Genomic DNA, 17483 nt, shown 5'->3' with positions numbered 1-17483 from the left:
TGTTTTTGGTACTTTTTGGACAGAAAGAAGGAATTTGACTGTCACTTGAAAAGTATAAAGCAGACGTTTTTAATAGTTAACTATGATCAGAATGTCTGTGATGTAGCAGCTCATCCAGGTCACGATCCATCACAACCACTGGTTATTGTAATGTGTGAAGCACAGAGAGCAAATAAATAGTAAATGGGGCACTTAGCACTCAAGGCAGTTTCTTCTACAAGCCTCATTCACCCAATCACACACACTTTTTTTTTATACCAAAACTCCTTGTCTAACATTTACACACACTCCAGCGGATGCATCAGGTGGCAGCTTGGGGTTCAGTATCTCGCCCAAAGAAACTTTGACCTGCAGACTAGAGGACACAGGGATCGCCACATTCTACCTCCTGAACCACAGCCGACCCAAGCGATAAAGCCCTGCTCAAATGTTTTGGGCAAGACACTTACCCCTCCCAAAGTAAAAGCTAGTGAAGATCAAAAGGTGCTACATAAATGCCAACCATGTGGCTGTAGCTCAGGAGGCAGAGAAGGTCACCCACTATGCTGCAGTCTGCATGCCAAGCAAGCTACAGCAAGATACTGAACCCAGAGTTGCTCTCCGTTCCATTTATTAGAGTTTGACTGTCAGATAGAGAGTACTTAGGCTATACTTAGAACTATATAATAAATTATTAATAAACTCACTGAAAACTTTAAAGACCTCTTAAATGTGGAAAATCAATTAGCAATAAAAAAACCCCACGTTTAAGCACTTTTAACTTGATGAAATGATAATGGCACTTTGTACCTCCAATGATGGCAGAGTCCCTGTTGACTCCATCGGGAATCACTCTCTCCTCATTAAAGGGGAACACTGCATCTAAACAAGGAATGAGAGAAAGACACAAAAACAAGCTGAAACAACAGTGCACATAGAAATGCCCAGCAGATCAGGAAAGTGCCTTTTATATACGTACGATCTCTATCAACACAGAGCTTAATGGCGTCTCTGATGTTCTTCAGCAGTTAAAAGTCAAAAGGAACGATTGGTTGGAGAACGTTTGCTAATTAATAATGACGTGTCTTTGTCCTGTCTTCCTTCCTTCAACCCTAACCGGTCGTGGCAGATGGCCGCCCGTCCATGAGCCTCGTTCTGCTCGAGATTTCTTCCTGTTAAAGGGAGTTTTTCTTTCCTGCTGTCACCAAAATGCATGCTCATAGGGGGTCAGCTAGATGCATATAAAATTACTACTGATAGATAAATAAATATATTACTACACCGTCTCATGCATTTCATGGTTTTCATTAATCATTCATCGAGCTCAAGCAGTTTACACGCCTGCTGCCACCGTTTAATTGCAGTGATATTCCCTGGATGTACAAGGAGTGGATATGAAAGGAGTTGAGATGAGTGGAGGGTGTGTAATAAAAGAAAGAAGTAAAATGACATTGCTGAAATTGCCAATAACTTCTCTCAGCAGAGAGCTGCTAACTCTCTGCAGGCTTCCATAATCGAGCAGTTCTGTGCAAACACAACCCCAATATGCATATTTTAACACAGGAAAAACATCACCCTGCTATGAGCCCGTCAGCTATTTGTAATGCAGGCTGTACTGCCCATAGTTCTCCTGGGAAGTCACAAGCATGAGTAAGAATCAGTTTTAGCAAGCAGAATCATGGCCTGAATGCTTTGTTGTGCCAAACACATTTATTTTGCCAAGACGACCACTACAGTGTCTCTGTAGGTGCCTCTTGTTATTCTTTTTGTTTCGTTTTATTATTTTATTTTATTATTCGCATTATTATCAGAGTGGGGATTACGCTGGAGTGGACAGGAGGTGAGGGCCAGGTGGGGGAAAGTCAGTAGAAGTCAGTGGAGGAATAGAAAAAGAAAAGGGAAAGAAAGGGGTTAAGGCCCAATCTAAATCAATAATTTGAACCTACATAGTTTCAGGAAAATTAAACAATAGGCCAGAAAATACAGCTAGAATTTTTCTCTATTCTATTATTTTTTTGCTCATATAGAATAAACATGCTAGTCCACGCTTTGGTTCTCCAAAGCATGAAATCGACACGCATGCCAGCAGGACGAGATACTATATTTAACGTCAAGAAGTCACTAGTAAGCAAGGAAGGTTTGAAGTACATTCCAGGGTCCTTCTATGCAAAAAAACGATTAAGCTAGGTGGCTAATATGTATTTACATGTACAGTGTCCAGTGATTATTGGTGACCACCAGTGCTACCTCTCAGCCTCCTAGTAGATGCATCTATGGTATAAATGTGAAAATCCCAGGTGATTTTCAGATTAACCTCTGACGTTGATCTCAAGGTTGAGGTCAGTAAGATTTGAACTTGTCCAAGAATTGTAGTAGATGCACATATGGTATGGATTTTAAAAAATACTATGACAATTGGTTCTCAAGTTATTGCATTCGTATAATTGGGTATCCACGCCGCCCACCTGGCAGGGTGACAGCAAAACCCCATCAGCCTTTTTACGGTGGGTCACACTTCAAAAATATAATATTTTAAGCTTTCAATTTTTTTCTTTTAATTTAAGTTTGCTTATAAGCTCCTTACATGGACTCGCTCCAACCTGATTGGGTGAGTTCATCATGTTAAAACTGAATTTTAGTGAAAAAGTTACCAGAGCCTCTACTAGAGGTAGTGAGATTATAATAATAATTCAGCTGCTATACATCAAACAACAGCTAAAGAGGGACCACATCTGTGAGCATTCATTTTATGCTAATTATGTATTAAGTGTCATTTTTCATGGTGTACGCCTTCTTATTTATTTCCTTTGTATTTTCGTATGCACCATGGATTTTTATTTATTATTTATGGATTTTTATGTTGTAATTTTATGTATTTCTTATCTGGACTATATTGTTGTGCATTGTCTGGTGGTGTTTTTGTTTTTTTTAAATATTTTTTTCTTATTTATTGTTTTGAAATTTAAATCATGGTTACCTCTGCTAGCTGCATATGCTTGGATGTAATTGGATAAAACTACAATATATTTAAAAGCATAATAGAAAGGTGAGAACACAGAAAAGTAAACTGACAGAAACGGGAAAGGATGTCATCACCAACAAAAAGAAACTAACGCAAAAGAGTCGACTTGGCATCGCACAATCATTACGAAAGTGGAAGGATGGAGGGAGGTCTCAATATGTTATAGATCTGAGCTATCTATAGAGAACCTAAGGCAACATAAATAATAATCCACTTTGTAGACGGATGGCTGCGAGCAGACTTCGAGTGAGGACCTGGAGTCGAGATCGATGGACTGGATCAATTTCAGAGAGCTCAACGCTCCCAAAGGCACAGTTGGCACGGAGCCTGAGGAAAACGGATGCTTCCAGAATGATGACACTAAAAATACTAAAGACTGCCGCTGGATATATCATTAGTCTGTGTGTGTGTGTGTGTGTGTGTGTACGGACATGTAAACACACAAGTCTTAAACTAGCATTTCGAGGATACTTAATGAACTCTTGCTCTGCTGTGAAGAAAAACTTGGGGCTATAAGCTCTCCTTTGCCACCCAGAACTAACACATCTGCATTAACTGTTCAGACTGCACAGCGTTGCTTTTTCTTATCAGTGAGAAAAATGAAAAATCAACCTGTTGAGCATGTTCCACTCACCTGTTTTGTCCAGATGCCAGGGATCTGTTGCAGCAGACATTGGTGGGATAGTGAGAGGTGATGCCCCGCAGTTGGACTCCACCAGTTTACCCTGGTAAGATGCAGGTGACGCAGCTGCAGGCTGCTTTTCTGTTGGCGTTGCCTGAGACTTTACGGCTGTTCTGAGTGCAGACTTGAGTGGGGCAATTCCGTTGAACTCCACCCGCGACAGGCAGCCAATGAAACCTGGGGTGTTGTAACGCTCGATGATGACTGGGTCTATGTGTCCAGTTTCTGCACAGAGACAGGATCGGAGAGAAGCTGTCATCACCAGATGACTTTTAAAGAACCTATCTGTTGAATGTTTACTGAGACAGGTTAGTTATCTGGAACTACAACTTGTAATTAGATACTGAGAGAAGAAACATCAGGATCTCTACAAATGACTACAGAGCTCGAAATAAACAATCGACAGACACAACAAACTCCACGTACAGCTTTGAACAGTCAAGCATTTGTAGGCGTCAGTTTTTGCTGATGTACAGACAAAACAAACTCTGCAAGTTCAATACACCCGGTCAGATTAGGAATTCACACAAGAGAGTGAAGGCGAGGCGGAGGAGGCAGAGGAGGTAGGAAGCAGGGGAGGAACACACACTGACCTCTAATGTCAAATTAGAAGATGAATAATGAATTACAACCCCCGCTGCTCTCACAGGCTTTGTTTCTCTGTCGCGCTCTGCTTTTCTGCAGTCACTCTTTTATTCATGGGTTGATTTAGCAGCACAGCAGTGAGGTGATATTTCATATTCAGCGTTTTTTTTATTTTGGTTTCAACCGAGCACGAATACACGTTGCTCATCCTGCTCTTTGTAAGCGGCACTTATAATCATATAACAAATGTTTATCACACTTTTGTGTGTACATACGGATGTTGAAAGCCCAAACAAGGGTTCACTTCTCTCGATCTTTTTATTGCAATGTAATCCGTGTATAATCATAACCACATATATAAGTTAAAATAATGATAAAAAAGCTAGCTTTCTTCTTGTTGTCCACTGTGCTAACACATGACAGAAATAATTTGTAATAATTGCCATAATTTGGAGGGTAGGAAATTGCCTGAGGTCCACTTACTGCCAAGGCAATTCTGACAAATTCAGATGTTTAAAAGCAGCAATTTGTGCACTCATACAGCCGCCTCTCAGTCCAGCCCCCTCTCGCTCTCTCAGTCCTTTGATTTTCATCCCCTTTTGTTTTTCAAACGAAAAGTACTTCAACACACAGACTCACACATAAATCAGCGCCTGAACTGCAGGTGGCCCGCCGAGCTCGGTCCAGCTGGGCCAATATCTTTGTTCAATCTGTGGATTTTGAGGGCTGTTTGTAGGTTGCACACGGCATATTTTCACGAGTGGAGAAATATCGATTTTTTTTTTAACCCTAATAGTTATTTGGAGGCGACTGAGCAGTTGTTTGTTTTAACGCTCATATGGCCCAAGGTCAAGCATAAAAAAACAACAACAAAAAAACAAAAATTCACTCAAAAAGGTCAGGTTATTCCAATAAAAATCACCAGAACAACATAATAGTACACCCACGCATGAATTATAACCCATGTGGTGGAAAACACCATGCAGGAGATATAGCCCTGCAGTTATTAAAACCCTTTATTGCAACACATAGCCAAGGCAGAGAAAAAGAGCCTTGAGACACAATCTGCAGACGAGTCTAGACAAACTCCCTGTTATCTCCAGTCCTTACGTTAAACCTTAGTGTCCAACCCTTATATCAAATCTGCACACTAAAACTGAATGGCCAGTCTAATGCAGAAGCTAAATTCCTTCGGCATGACAGTACACATTAATGCCCCCATAATATAAGAAACAAATTATAGGTGCAGACACACACTCACACACATATCCTCAAAGAAAATGGAAGAGATGCTTTTTTTTGTCTGCAGGCTGCAGACAAAAAAAACAAAAAATCCCTCTAACACCTACAGTTCTGTGTAGACATGAAATAAACTTGCCATGCTGGCATAAACCTGGAAAGATAAAACAACAACAAAAACACACAAAAAAGCTGCCATTGACACTTTTTGGGAAGATGAAAAATGTACTACCTCTACTTGTGTGTGTAGACAAAGCCAGGTTTAAATTTTAACATGCATGGCTGCAATGCTTCTGCACAACCATGCCACACCCAGAGGAAAGCACTGGACAATCCCACAGATGAACAAGGGATGGCCAACTACAGTGCTCTGTGTATGTGTGTGTGTATGCACTGGTTTATTTAATGAATCCTGTTATGTCAGATGATGGGGTTCTGAGTATCTGGACATGGCTTATAATGCAATTCTCTCTCTTTATTCCATTTTCATGGGTCCAATACAAGTATGTACTGTACATGTGTGTGCTTGTGCACTATTGATTGTGCTACCAGGAACAGAGCCAAGCACTACGTGAGTTTTCTTAGTATTCAGCTGAGCAGACCTCCTACAGACACTTGCACTGTTTGTATTCTGTGCAGTTTGTCTTTGTAGGTGGAAAACAATAATTATGCAGACACTTGTGTTGAAGGTATTCATTTTTATACATGTACAGACGCACTCAAACTGAACTGCAGCTCTGCATCCCTCGGTCAATCAAGTCTCAGATCCGAGTCTCTCTTCACACCTCGAAAATGCCTCGGATGGTGAAACTGTAGGAATTTGCATATGCGTGGGGGTGTGCAAAATAGGTGGAGAGACAGGTACAGGATGGAAGCAAGGGCCTTGCAGTATTAAAGTAAACACAGCCAGCAGATTACTGATAACACGTAAAATGAATATGAATGAAGCTCTTTCTCTCCTGTGTGCCTGAACATGTGTTGATCACTGCAGAGGTCTGTGTGTGAATACTAATAGGCTCTCCGTTGGGAGGCTCCTCTCCACATAATGCCATAGGCAATGCACTGAGAGTATAGCTGACAAGCTTCCCTTACAAATCCGCATGCTTGTAGTTTAAACGATAGAACATTATTCTTAAACATCACAAATGTTACACCATGCTTTCTATTTAATGTTAACGCGGCGACACCATTATATAAGTGATACTAGTACAGAAAACACTCTAGTGATTTTTACCTTGCAAGAAAACAACCTTTGTGCATCAGTCAGCTTCCTGTATTTGGGTAAACCTTAGACTCAACTATAGTATTATTCTATCAAATAAAATCATGCAGTATCTCAGGTCAGGAAAAACTGAACATTAGGTAACCAGAGATTTCTAATGGGTGGTTTGCTTGGCTCCAGTGCTTAACAACACATTAATACGTGATCATTAACAAGTAATATCACCTTGTCAGAGCCAGTCACCACAACATCGCGGCTTGTAATCGCTTCTTTAGCTTGCCCTGATGGCGTCTTATGGAGCTTCCCAGACTAATCAATAAAACATGGGCACAAACAAACAGCTTTCCACACACTTAACATAATTAGAAAACAGAGGAGCATAATCCATTATGCTTTAGACTGAAATGATTTAATGTGGCATCATACGATACACAGAGCGTGTGTTGCATTGTGTCATGTATCATATAAGCCACCCTTATAAATATACCTAAAGACATGCTCGCTAGTGCACACGCATACACGACTGTAACAAGGTCAGCATGTTGATCAGATGTGACCGGTGATATCGTATGCATAATTCAAAAGGTGAGGGAGCACATAAAGCTGCGAGGAGAGGCCTGCTGTGAAGATAATGGGTAGGTAGGGGATGTGTTTTGAGGTGGAAGAATTGCCTCAAGAGGAGGAAAAAATAGGAGAAGTTGGATGAAAAAACAGAAGGCAGGATGGAGATGACTGCAGAACTAGTAGTGAGGGAGGGTGTGGCTGCCTCTCCAAGAAGAAGTGGTGGTAAGTGGAAAGGTGAGAGACACGAGGGGAAAATAGGGTGTGGGAGAAAAGTCTCTGATCTGAACGTGTGTGTGTGTGTGCGTGTGTGTGTGTGTGTGTGTGTGTGTGTGTGTGTGTGTGTGTGGGGGGGGGGGGGTAGGAAAGAAATGGGGTGACAAGAAGGGTGCTCAAATGGAGGGGTGGAGGAGATCAAACACAGTTGCCATGGAAACAAATGGAAGCTGAAATAAGGGTGACAGAAGGAGAAAATAGGGGAGGTGGGTAATGAAAGTATGGAGCATTTGAGACGCATCAAAAATAACACTGATGTGAATCCACAAACCACACCCTTTGAACCACACAAACACACACATGCTGTCTGGTTGTTGGTCATGGCTGATGCAGGGAGGGTCAGAGAGAGAGAGAGAGAGAGACAGAGAGAGAGAGAGACATTGAGAAAGATGGAGAGAGAAGTGAAAATTAAATCTTCTTAAATTTAAGAAGAAAAAAACATGTAACCTTGAGCACAGCTGCTTTTTGAGTTTTTGGTCCTTGTGTACTGCAGTATTTGGGAACTGTAGTACTTTTGCAAATGCGATGGTCTCCTGTTCATTGGAGCATTAGAAGAAATAAATAAATAAATAAACAAAATGAGCTGCAGTAAATGGACACGTGTAAAAAGGGCATTTGTGATGTAGAGGATGATGAGAGGGGTTGTAGAGAGAAACAGGTGAAGACCATCTGTGTTTTTGACATGGCAAACGCACCTGTGATGGCAACATCTGCCCATACTGACTACACACACGCAGACATGCACACATACACACACAGTCATATTCATCTGTTCCAAATCTAGCTTTTTGCTTCATCAGGATGTTTGGGATGTACAGACAATGAGCCAATCCAATTAATCCAGCGGGTGGATTTCCTTGTAAATTCGAAAGCATCAAAAATTGCTCAAAGCATGAAAAAGAAAGAATCTACCTCGCTACCTCTGCTGCAAATTCAATTTGCGGTTTATATTCAAATGACTCACTCTGAACTGTAGAAGCCTTGGCACACTCATGCACAGGGACTAACACAAACAAATGGTGAAACATGCATGCATCAGAGTGTAGCTACCTATGTGGAGTTTGCGTCTACAGGCAGTATGCTCAGCAAGCCTTCTTCCTCTCCTCTTCCTTTATATGTTCTTTCTGCCTGTTATGTGGATTTTCGTAGCACAGTACCACACTGGCAAGCACTTCTCTCTCTCTTGCCCGCTCTCTCACTTGCCCGCTCTCTCTCTCTCTCTCTCTCTGCACTGCAGTCCCACCCCCACTCTGAGACAGCAGCTGGAGAAAACCTGGATCTGGACTTATACTGGACTGGATTAGGACTTCCCGGTACAAGTACAACTAAGGGTAATAGCCAGAGGACAGTATGATGTCATCCTATCACACACAAACTGCAGGCACCAAAAAAGGCACACTCAGATTATAGAAATGGAGACAGACAGCAGCCTCATCTAACACTAAGTTTCCCCAGCGTCAGGGTGTCTTGTGCATCCAAATGTAAAGAGCAAAACCCAAAAGGCAGTTTCTGAGATGCTTAGAAGAGAGGAAATTGATTGCACTTCATCCCGACATGCTTTAGAAATTGGCCAACAGCATGCATAATCAGCAGTCTTATGTAGAACTGGGTGCTGAGCCATCAACCTTTCCACAAAACTGTCATCAACAGGACAGTACTTCAAATGATTTACTAATGCACTGGTGTTTCAGTATGCTGCAATGTTATGACCACTTTTTTTCTTCCACACAGCCTGAACTGTGTGAGGCAGACTTCTTGTTATTTCTTTAAGTAGACTTAAGACTTAAAGATGGTATTGCACGGTGGATCTGATGGTATTAATAATTCCATCAATGCTGACAAGATCTCACCGACACCACTGAAGCCCCAAATCGTGACAGAGCCTTCAACATTTTTTAAACATTGTTTGTAGACACTGAATATTGTACCTCTCTCCTGACATTTTCTCTCCATACTGATGACGATTTGAGCCAAATCTTTCACATTTGCATTCATTTCATTTCATTTATTTATTTGTTTCACACATGGTTCATAGAGGTGGGAATCACCATACATCCCACGATACGATATTATCACAATACTTAACGCACGATACGATATTATTGCAATTTAAAAAAAAAATATTTTGCAATATTCAGATTCTGTACATAAAGGTAAACTTTATCAATATTCATTTTATCTAATATCAAAGTCTCGCACTCAGTCTTTCTCTCATTTCAGTCAGTTTTATTGTTGACAAACTGAACGGTTTGTATTACAGTCTAGTCCAACTTAACTGAATGCAACCATCTGGTATAATTATAGCTATTCTGAACTAAGCAATTTATGAAAACTATGCAGCCCCTTCAGCAACTGAAGAATTTGAAAGTAAATTAAAACAAAATATAAATTTACATTAAATAAAAAAGTTTTAAACTTAATTAAAATAAAACATGTCTTAAATTAAAATAAGTAAACTGTCATGTTTATTGCTGCCAAAAAAAAGTTAAACACATTTGGACAGTGAAGGAATGTCAGGATTCTTGCTCAGAAAAAGGATCAACATGCTCTGAGCACAAAAACCTTTTTTGTAACACAATATCGATTTCTGCTGTCCCTGTATCGATAGATTATTAGCAAACAAAATATCACGATACTACACAGTATCGATTTTTTCCCCCACCCCTAATGGTTCAACAGTATTTCATTTCCTACATACAAATCCTCCTTCCCATTAATATAGCACTGCAGCCATGGGTGAAAAGGAGCAGGAAGAAGAATAAATTCTTATTAGCACCTGCCCCCTATCTGAATTCCAATTTCTCTTACAAGTGGGCACCAACAACCCAAAAAGCACTCTAATATTTATCAATATGTAACAATGCAAAACAAAACAACAAATCAGTATAATCAACAATATACAACACTACTAGATGGCAAAGAAAAATTCCACTCCATAAGCCCTGTTGCCACTGATCTTCATTCCAGTTCTTGTGTAATTTTCACACCTCTCCATGTTTCTGTTCCTCAAGAATGACAGCCAACCTCCCGTTGAAACCATTTTCTTGTGGGATCAATAAAGTGTCTATTTATTTCTCATGAGTCTTCAGTGATAGATCAACAAGAGGTCTTAATATATCTCTCATGTCCCTTGTCTTTTGTACTCCATTTGTCCAGTATCCTCAAATCGTTTAAGGACACACTGCACACCCTGCCAAAATATGCCAAGTTTTGGGCTGACAGTTATTTGGGAATCACCTTGCTGGTGCAAAAATACTGTTTTATACCCATCAAACTGTTCTACCTTTGTCAATTTTCATAGATTCAGCTAACAATACGCGAAAAAATGATGTGTTTTTGCAACAGGCTGTTAGTAAAAAAGTGACTAAAATTAAAAATTTAAATTGATTCCTTGAGTCAGCCAAGAGAGCTATTGAGCAAGACCACTTTAAAAACTTAAAAGAAAGTCTTTAGTTGGAAGAAAAATGTCAGGACATGACGCTGGCTCAAGAGTTCTGCATTGCACCATATTATTTTCTTGTAAATCATTAAACGTAAAGGAAGTTAAAGAAAGTGAACTTTATAGCAGCAGATCCTGTTTTGTGAACATCAACTTAATCTGTATACTGATAAACTTGGAGCACAGATAAACCTGTTTTTATGCAATGGTGCTTACATAGTAACATGAATAATAAACTTTATTTCTATAAAGATTTCCTTAAACTCCATACAACAGACTTTACAGACACAGCAACTGTCTCACATCACATCTTGCTGAAAACAGCTAATAGGAGAGTCCAAGGAGATTTATAGGGAAAGAACAGGTGCATTTTGAAATAAAACTATGTGAAAAAGTAGACCAGTGTCTGCAAATAACAGCTAATAGAAGGTATTTTCAGCTGCTCTCTTATTTCCCAAAGGGCCGCCACAGTGGCTGGATCTGCATGTTTTATTTGGTACAGATTTTATGCCAGATGTCCTTCCTGATGCTACCCTCCCATTTATTTGGGTTTTGGACTACAAGTACAATAGCTTGTAGGCTGGTTCTGCCTCACATCTTTCACATGTAAGGCTAATGGGTTAACAACTACACCCATGGAGCCACTTCAAATAGAGGCTTCTTCAGAATAAAGCCGTCACATAAAGAAATGGCAATCTTTCTTAAATCCAGTGTAAAATAATTGGTATCACCTTAAGGGAGGGACACATTCATTCAGTGCGGACAGTTAACAGAAAAATAGAGGCCAGGGGGATAAAGAATAGAAGAGAGAAATCAGAAGTTCAGACTGGTACTGATGTACATGTCCTTTACAACTAACCCTCAGGGTTACAATCATCTCTCTATGATAGTACTTTCCCACTGTCACAATTTCTAGTGCTCTCTCTTTCTCTCTCTGACTTTGCCTCTGAATCTATTCCCTTAGAAAGACTCACACACGGTCCATGCACACACTCAAACACACACACACAGACACTTGACAGATTTGCAGCACAGAGGACAGAGTCTGGAGCGTGCCCGCTGCTCTGGCTGATGTATGACTCATCTCTCCCATCTATTCCACCGGGACGCATAGATCTAGGCCCATACGCCGTACATCAACCACCCACCTACCACATTCCTACACACACACAGTTGTGTCACTTTAAAGGACATTGCAGTAATTTCTTACAGATTTCGCCTCACTATAACCACCGGTTACCTAACCCTTAACTTAACCTAACCTTCAACCAAGTCTTGATACTAAAATCTAGTTTTTTCTTTTATGAGGACTTACTTCCCCCCTCCATTACCCCAGATATGTGCAACAAAATACATGCATTCTCCATCCTGCTCTAACCATAAATATCCTCCGCTTAGGCGCTGATGTAAGGACACTTTTTTACTCGCACACACATAAATACACAGGATACGGTAACGTTAAGCATAAGGTTTCATCATTTACAGAAGCATGTGTTGAATCATCCCTGCACTACATGATCAATACTACTTTAGCACAATCTCCCTGGGCAGCAAACACTGCAAACCTCAGGACACGAAACTGAGATTTCAGCAGGAGCAGCAAACATGCTAAATGATTTTATAGAGCCTTTTCTTTGGTTATATAAACCTGAGAATAATTCAATTTTTCTATTATCAAAGCTATAGTTGTTTTTCTGTCAGTGGATTCACTGAAGAACTGACCAATTATAGTAATAGTAAATGCTTTTATGGTTTTCAGGATAAAGGTTTCTATCAACAGTTGTCTGGGATCATATAGTCAATGTGAAATACTATCTAAAAGCTTACGTTACGATAATGTGAACAAATTAAGATTAGGCAAGAGCTATTACAAACAGCCTTGTGGACCGTGGAGCCTTATTAGCATTTGCCACAGAATACTGTAATTGACAGGTCCAACTCTGGTTGCCTGCACTTTTCACAGATGAGAATGGGTTCACCCTGAGCACATGAGATGGACATGACAGTGTCTGGAGAGGCTGTGTGTCCTGTAATATTGTTCAGTGTGACCAGTTTGGTGGTGGGTCAGTGATAGCCTGGGGAGGCTAATGTATGGAGGACTGCACAGACGTTTACGGACTACAGGCACCAGTGCAGTGGCTCCTGGGTTCCTCCTGGTGCAAGACAATACATGGTTTCATGTGGGGAGAGTATGCAGGCAGTTTCTTGGAGGATGAAGGAATTGATACTTCCCTGACCTAAATCCAACAGACAACCTCTGGGACTTTATGTTTTTGTCCATCTGACGCCACCACGTTGCACCTCAGACTGTCTCCAAGGACACCATCTGTCATTTCATTAGGTGCATGTCCTGAGGTTGTTAGGCATGCATACATGCGGGCATCTTCTGAGTACTGTTATGATTTGCTGCAATGTAATTTCGGTAACTGCGTCTGCTGCATCATCTTTCTACTTTTCCTCCTTTTGAGGTGTTTATGAATTCAGCCCTCTGTAGGTTGATTTGCATCAAACAATGTGGCATCCTTTCATTCCTAACACATTACGCAGTTCAGTGTAGACATTCAGCAGGTTTTTGCTTCCCATTGAGATCAGATGTGTTTTCAAAGTGTTTTTTTTGAGCAGTGAATAGGTAAATGCGTCATAGATTTAAGGTTCAGTTAATAGTGTTTATCTGATAGTGTTTGTGAATTTGAAGCACGACTCTGGTGCTGTTAATTACCTGAGAAAAAAGCCTATCTTCACTGTACACTGATGATTATGAAGGTGTTCGGCTCCGTGTGATCATGTCTTCTCTTTTATGCTTCTCTAATGTCTACTTATTGTATTTCTTCCTTCATTATCCTAGTTAACTAATCACATCTCACAATCAACAGATTGCGAGGTGACACTGGAGATGTCTCTGTGATCAGTGTGTGAGTGTGCGTTTGAGCACTGCACCAAACACAGGGCGGCTTTCTCCCACAAACAGAGAATCTGATAGCTCAGCTGTCTGACAGCCTCTCTTGTCTCTGCGGTCCAAACACAGAAGTGGAGCAGATCCGATGAGATGTGGAAACACCCGCATTTGTTCCCTGTTCTTCTATTTTCTCTCTCTGTGTGGTTTAGTGTTATGATGTTTGCTACAATGTAGAAAATTAACATTTCGGTTTACTGATGTGTCAGCCTGGTTATAAACAAACATCTCAGGAGTTGCTTGTCCTTAAAGCATATGTGCTGGTTTAGTTGGCTGAAGATTGATGATGGGGTTTTATTCCTCTCGGCTCTTGTGGTGTGTGCAGCGGCATCAGTAGTTCTGGCTGGTGAGAGAAGTCACATGTTGCTTCAACCTCAGTGAACTTCTCTGCACTTGCAGTAGAGGACAAAGGGCGGAAGGGGTGGCGACATTAAAATGCATCACGAGTCACTGTAAAATCGAATAAAACCAACTAATATTGTGAAAATCTCAATTGTGGGATTAATGAATCTCGTGTAGCAAAGGATGCCACTTTGAAAATCTAAAAAAGATTAAGCCATTTAAAAAAAAGCAAACTGAAATGTATGTCAAATCCATACTGCTGAATGTCTAAATGATCTGGGAAGATTGAAACATGCAGATCCAAAAACCACCCAGTAGGGTTTGCATATTTAAAAATACAGTCATGTGAAAAAAGAATAGTAAGTAGCAGCCACGTGCTGCTAATCAAATGCACTTGGCTAATTCATAATAAGCAAATGCGAGCACCTCTGTAAAGGCAGAAATTTGGGCAGTTTGCTTGTTTGAAACATTCAGTCATGTGTTAAACTAATATCACAACCTTTCAGGCAAATTCAGTACAAGGTCGGACCGTGAATATACAGAAAGCTCAGGTACATCTCAGACTTTACGGGCCTCTGTAAGCATGTTAAATGTTAAAGTTCATGACAATACAATTAGAAAAATACCAAACAGTTATGATTAAAGGATTGCCACAAGATAGCCACTCATGTGTAAAAAGAACATGGCAGCAGGACTCAGATGTGCAAATTTGCACCTGAACAAATAACAAGACTTTGGAACTGTGTCTTTAGGACAGATAAGACCAAAGTGGAGATGTGGATGATCAGGAAGAACACCTCAAACTGTCAAGTACGGTGGTGGAGGGGTGATTATTTTTATTTTTCACAGCACTGGATCTGCCACATTTACAACCAAACAGAAGAAGATGAATCAGGCAAAGCCAAGTCACTATACAGGTCTTTGGCGTTCTCTAGTGGACAAAATCTAAAAGTACATTTACTTCACACAGAAGATGGATGGATAGATAGATAGATAGATAGATAGATAGATAGATAGATAGATAGATAGATAGATAGATAGATAGATAGATAGATAGATAGATATTTATGTATTCATACATATATAAATAACTCAGTTTAGAAAAATGGTATATATCTGCCCGAGTAACTAATCACTAATCAATCACATTGGAGAGTGTTGGGGAAACTTCTCTGTACTGGTCTTACAAAACACTTTGTACTGTAAGTAGTTAAACAACAGAAAAGCTACCCTAGGAAGAAAGCTTTATAAATTAATCATAACCTTAACTAATTTGTAAAAAAAAAAAAAAAAAAAGAATATCAGCCTATCATAATATCCATGGGAAAGTGCAGAAATGTTTGGTTTTTAATTTTTTGTCTGTTATTCTCAGATTGTATGACTCACAAGTAAAACATAGGTCAGAGGAGCTTGTTAGTTCCATATATGCTCAGCATGACAAAGGACTCTAAATGTATATGAAAAGATACTTTGATTTACACATTAGTGTGATTTCAGAGTGTTATACTTATATATGGGAGACATATATACATATAATAATGACCCGAATGCACAATTGTGAGCAGAAAAGGTTTAGCTAAAGTGACACACTCACCATAAACCTTTCCCAAGAACAGCGTCTTGACCAGGTTAAACTGTGTGTCTGAGGCTTCAGGGAGGTTGTAGCTGACTGCAGGATAATGATCCAGCTGAGACATGACAGAGATATAAAGAGATAGTGAGAAGGAAAGAGGGAGGGAGAGAAACACATTAGCATCCTTGTTTCATAGGGAGTCGAATCTAGACTAAAACTACTGACCACAGCATTTTGAAAAGACCCAGGCTAAGATCTGCATCAGCACATTAAGCAGAGTACACAAGATGATGAACAAAAGATGGTAATTCAATGCTGTCAGCCAATGCAAAGCAACACAGCACAATCAGAAGCTCAATGGTCCCCCCTCGTGGTTTCCAAACGCCAGGAAAGCTTTAAATATGGTAGCTTAGTAACAAGGAAACCACTCACATAGTCATACCTTGATTATCCTTCATTTTAAATTCCCATGAATCCTGATCAGGTCAGTGAAAATGAATTAAAAACACTTTGCAAAAATCAGGTAAATAGGATGAACACATATTGCATCTAATACTAACCCGAGGCTGTTCCTGATTTCTTTTTTCTTCTGGCGTTTCTACACACATCATATATAACTACACTCTTCAAACAATGACCATAAAATCTGAGTGTTAGAAATGTCTCTGGACCAAAAAACCCTTCTTACCATTTGCTATAAACTATAACCCTGTTTAAAATATCACCTTAGATGTATATATTCTATAAACACTCCAACATTAAAATCCATCATGGTTTTAAAGATGTCAGACTACCTCAAACATATTTTCTGGAAAGCTGTGATATTTTCGTTTTAGTCACGTCTGAAAAGTCATCTTGTACAATTATCCAGCAAACAAACAGCTCTTCCCTAGAAATAAACGATGATACAAATGATGCCTAATAATAATATGCAATTTCAAAAGTCTGTGGGGGGTTCAAAGGCATTCCTGAGAACTCAAAAAGGGCGGGTGGAAGACGAGCAGCGTGTTTACAAAGAGGAGCATCAGTGGAGATGTGAGAGCAGAGAGGGTGATAGAAGGAGGGAATGCACGACTTTAATATCCCTGCAACATAATTAACTTGTTATTGCTGTTTCAATGAAGTTTCTAATTAGCTTGAAAGCTGCAGCCGATGCTATTGATGAGAATAATTTCAAACCAACAAATTGGTTTTCGGTGTGTTCTAGAATAAAAAACCCCCAAAAAACAAGATCTTCCTTCTTTCCTTCTCCCTGCCCACAGGAGGACTGTATCTAAGCATAAACCAGTCTGCAGAAAGCAGACTGGAGTAGAGGAGTTTGGTTGGAAACAATGACTTTTGTTCCTGGAAATTTGTTCTGTTGATGTGCTGAATAGCTGTCACAGCCTGTTAGCTGGGAGCTGAGCTGGACTGTCACTAAAGGCCTGAGATTTACGTGTGTATGTGTGTGGTAGTGCTTGTTTACAGGTTTAAATCAGCAGAGTCCTGCCATAAAGAAATTTCTTTCTACCCACTGCTGCGCAAGACTATTTTCTCCCTCTTTCTCCTCACACGCACACACACACACATGCAGACACACAACATATCCTAATTTGATTCCTTCCAAAAGC

General features: G+C 40.1%; 1 protein-coding gene across 2 annotated transcripts in view; it reads right to left on the bottom strand.

The window, feature by feature from the left end:
- cntnap2a (contactin associated protein 2a) overlaps nt 1-17483 on the bottom strand; it is a 409058-nt gene that overhangs the window by 2593 nt on the left and 388982 nt on the right. For both annotated transcript variants that reach the window (XM_086306026.1, XM_086306027.1), the window contains 3 exons: nt 15895-15988; nt 3636-3908; nt 790-861 (listed from right to left, as the gene is read on the bottom strand). In XM_086306026.1, coding sequence (XP_086162152.1) covers nt 790-861; nt 3636-3908; nt 15895-15988 — 439 coding nt within the window. The remainder of the gene's footprint in view (nt 1-789; nt 862-3635; nt 3909-15894; nt 15989-17483) is intronic.

This window comes from Aulonocara sp. 'chitande type north' Nkhata Bay, linkage group LG9, assembly GCF_057382095.1.
Source record: "Aulonocara sp. 'chitande type north' Nkhata Bay isolate Kocher_YH1m ecotype deep benthic linkage group LG9, A_spYH_male_GT1.1, whole genome shotgun sequence".
Taxonomy (NCBI): domain Eukaryota; kingdom Metazoa; phylum Chordata; class Actinopteri; order Cichliformes; family Cichlidae; genus Aulonocara; species Aulonocara sp. 'chitande type north' Nkhata Bay.
The sequence above is the reverse complement of the archived record's forward strand: the minus strand, read 5'-3'. Positions and strand labels throughout refer to the sequence as shown.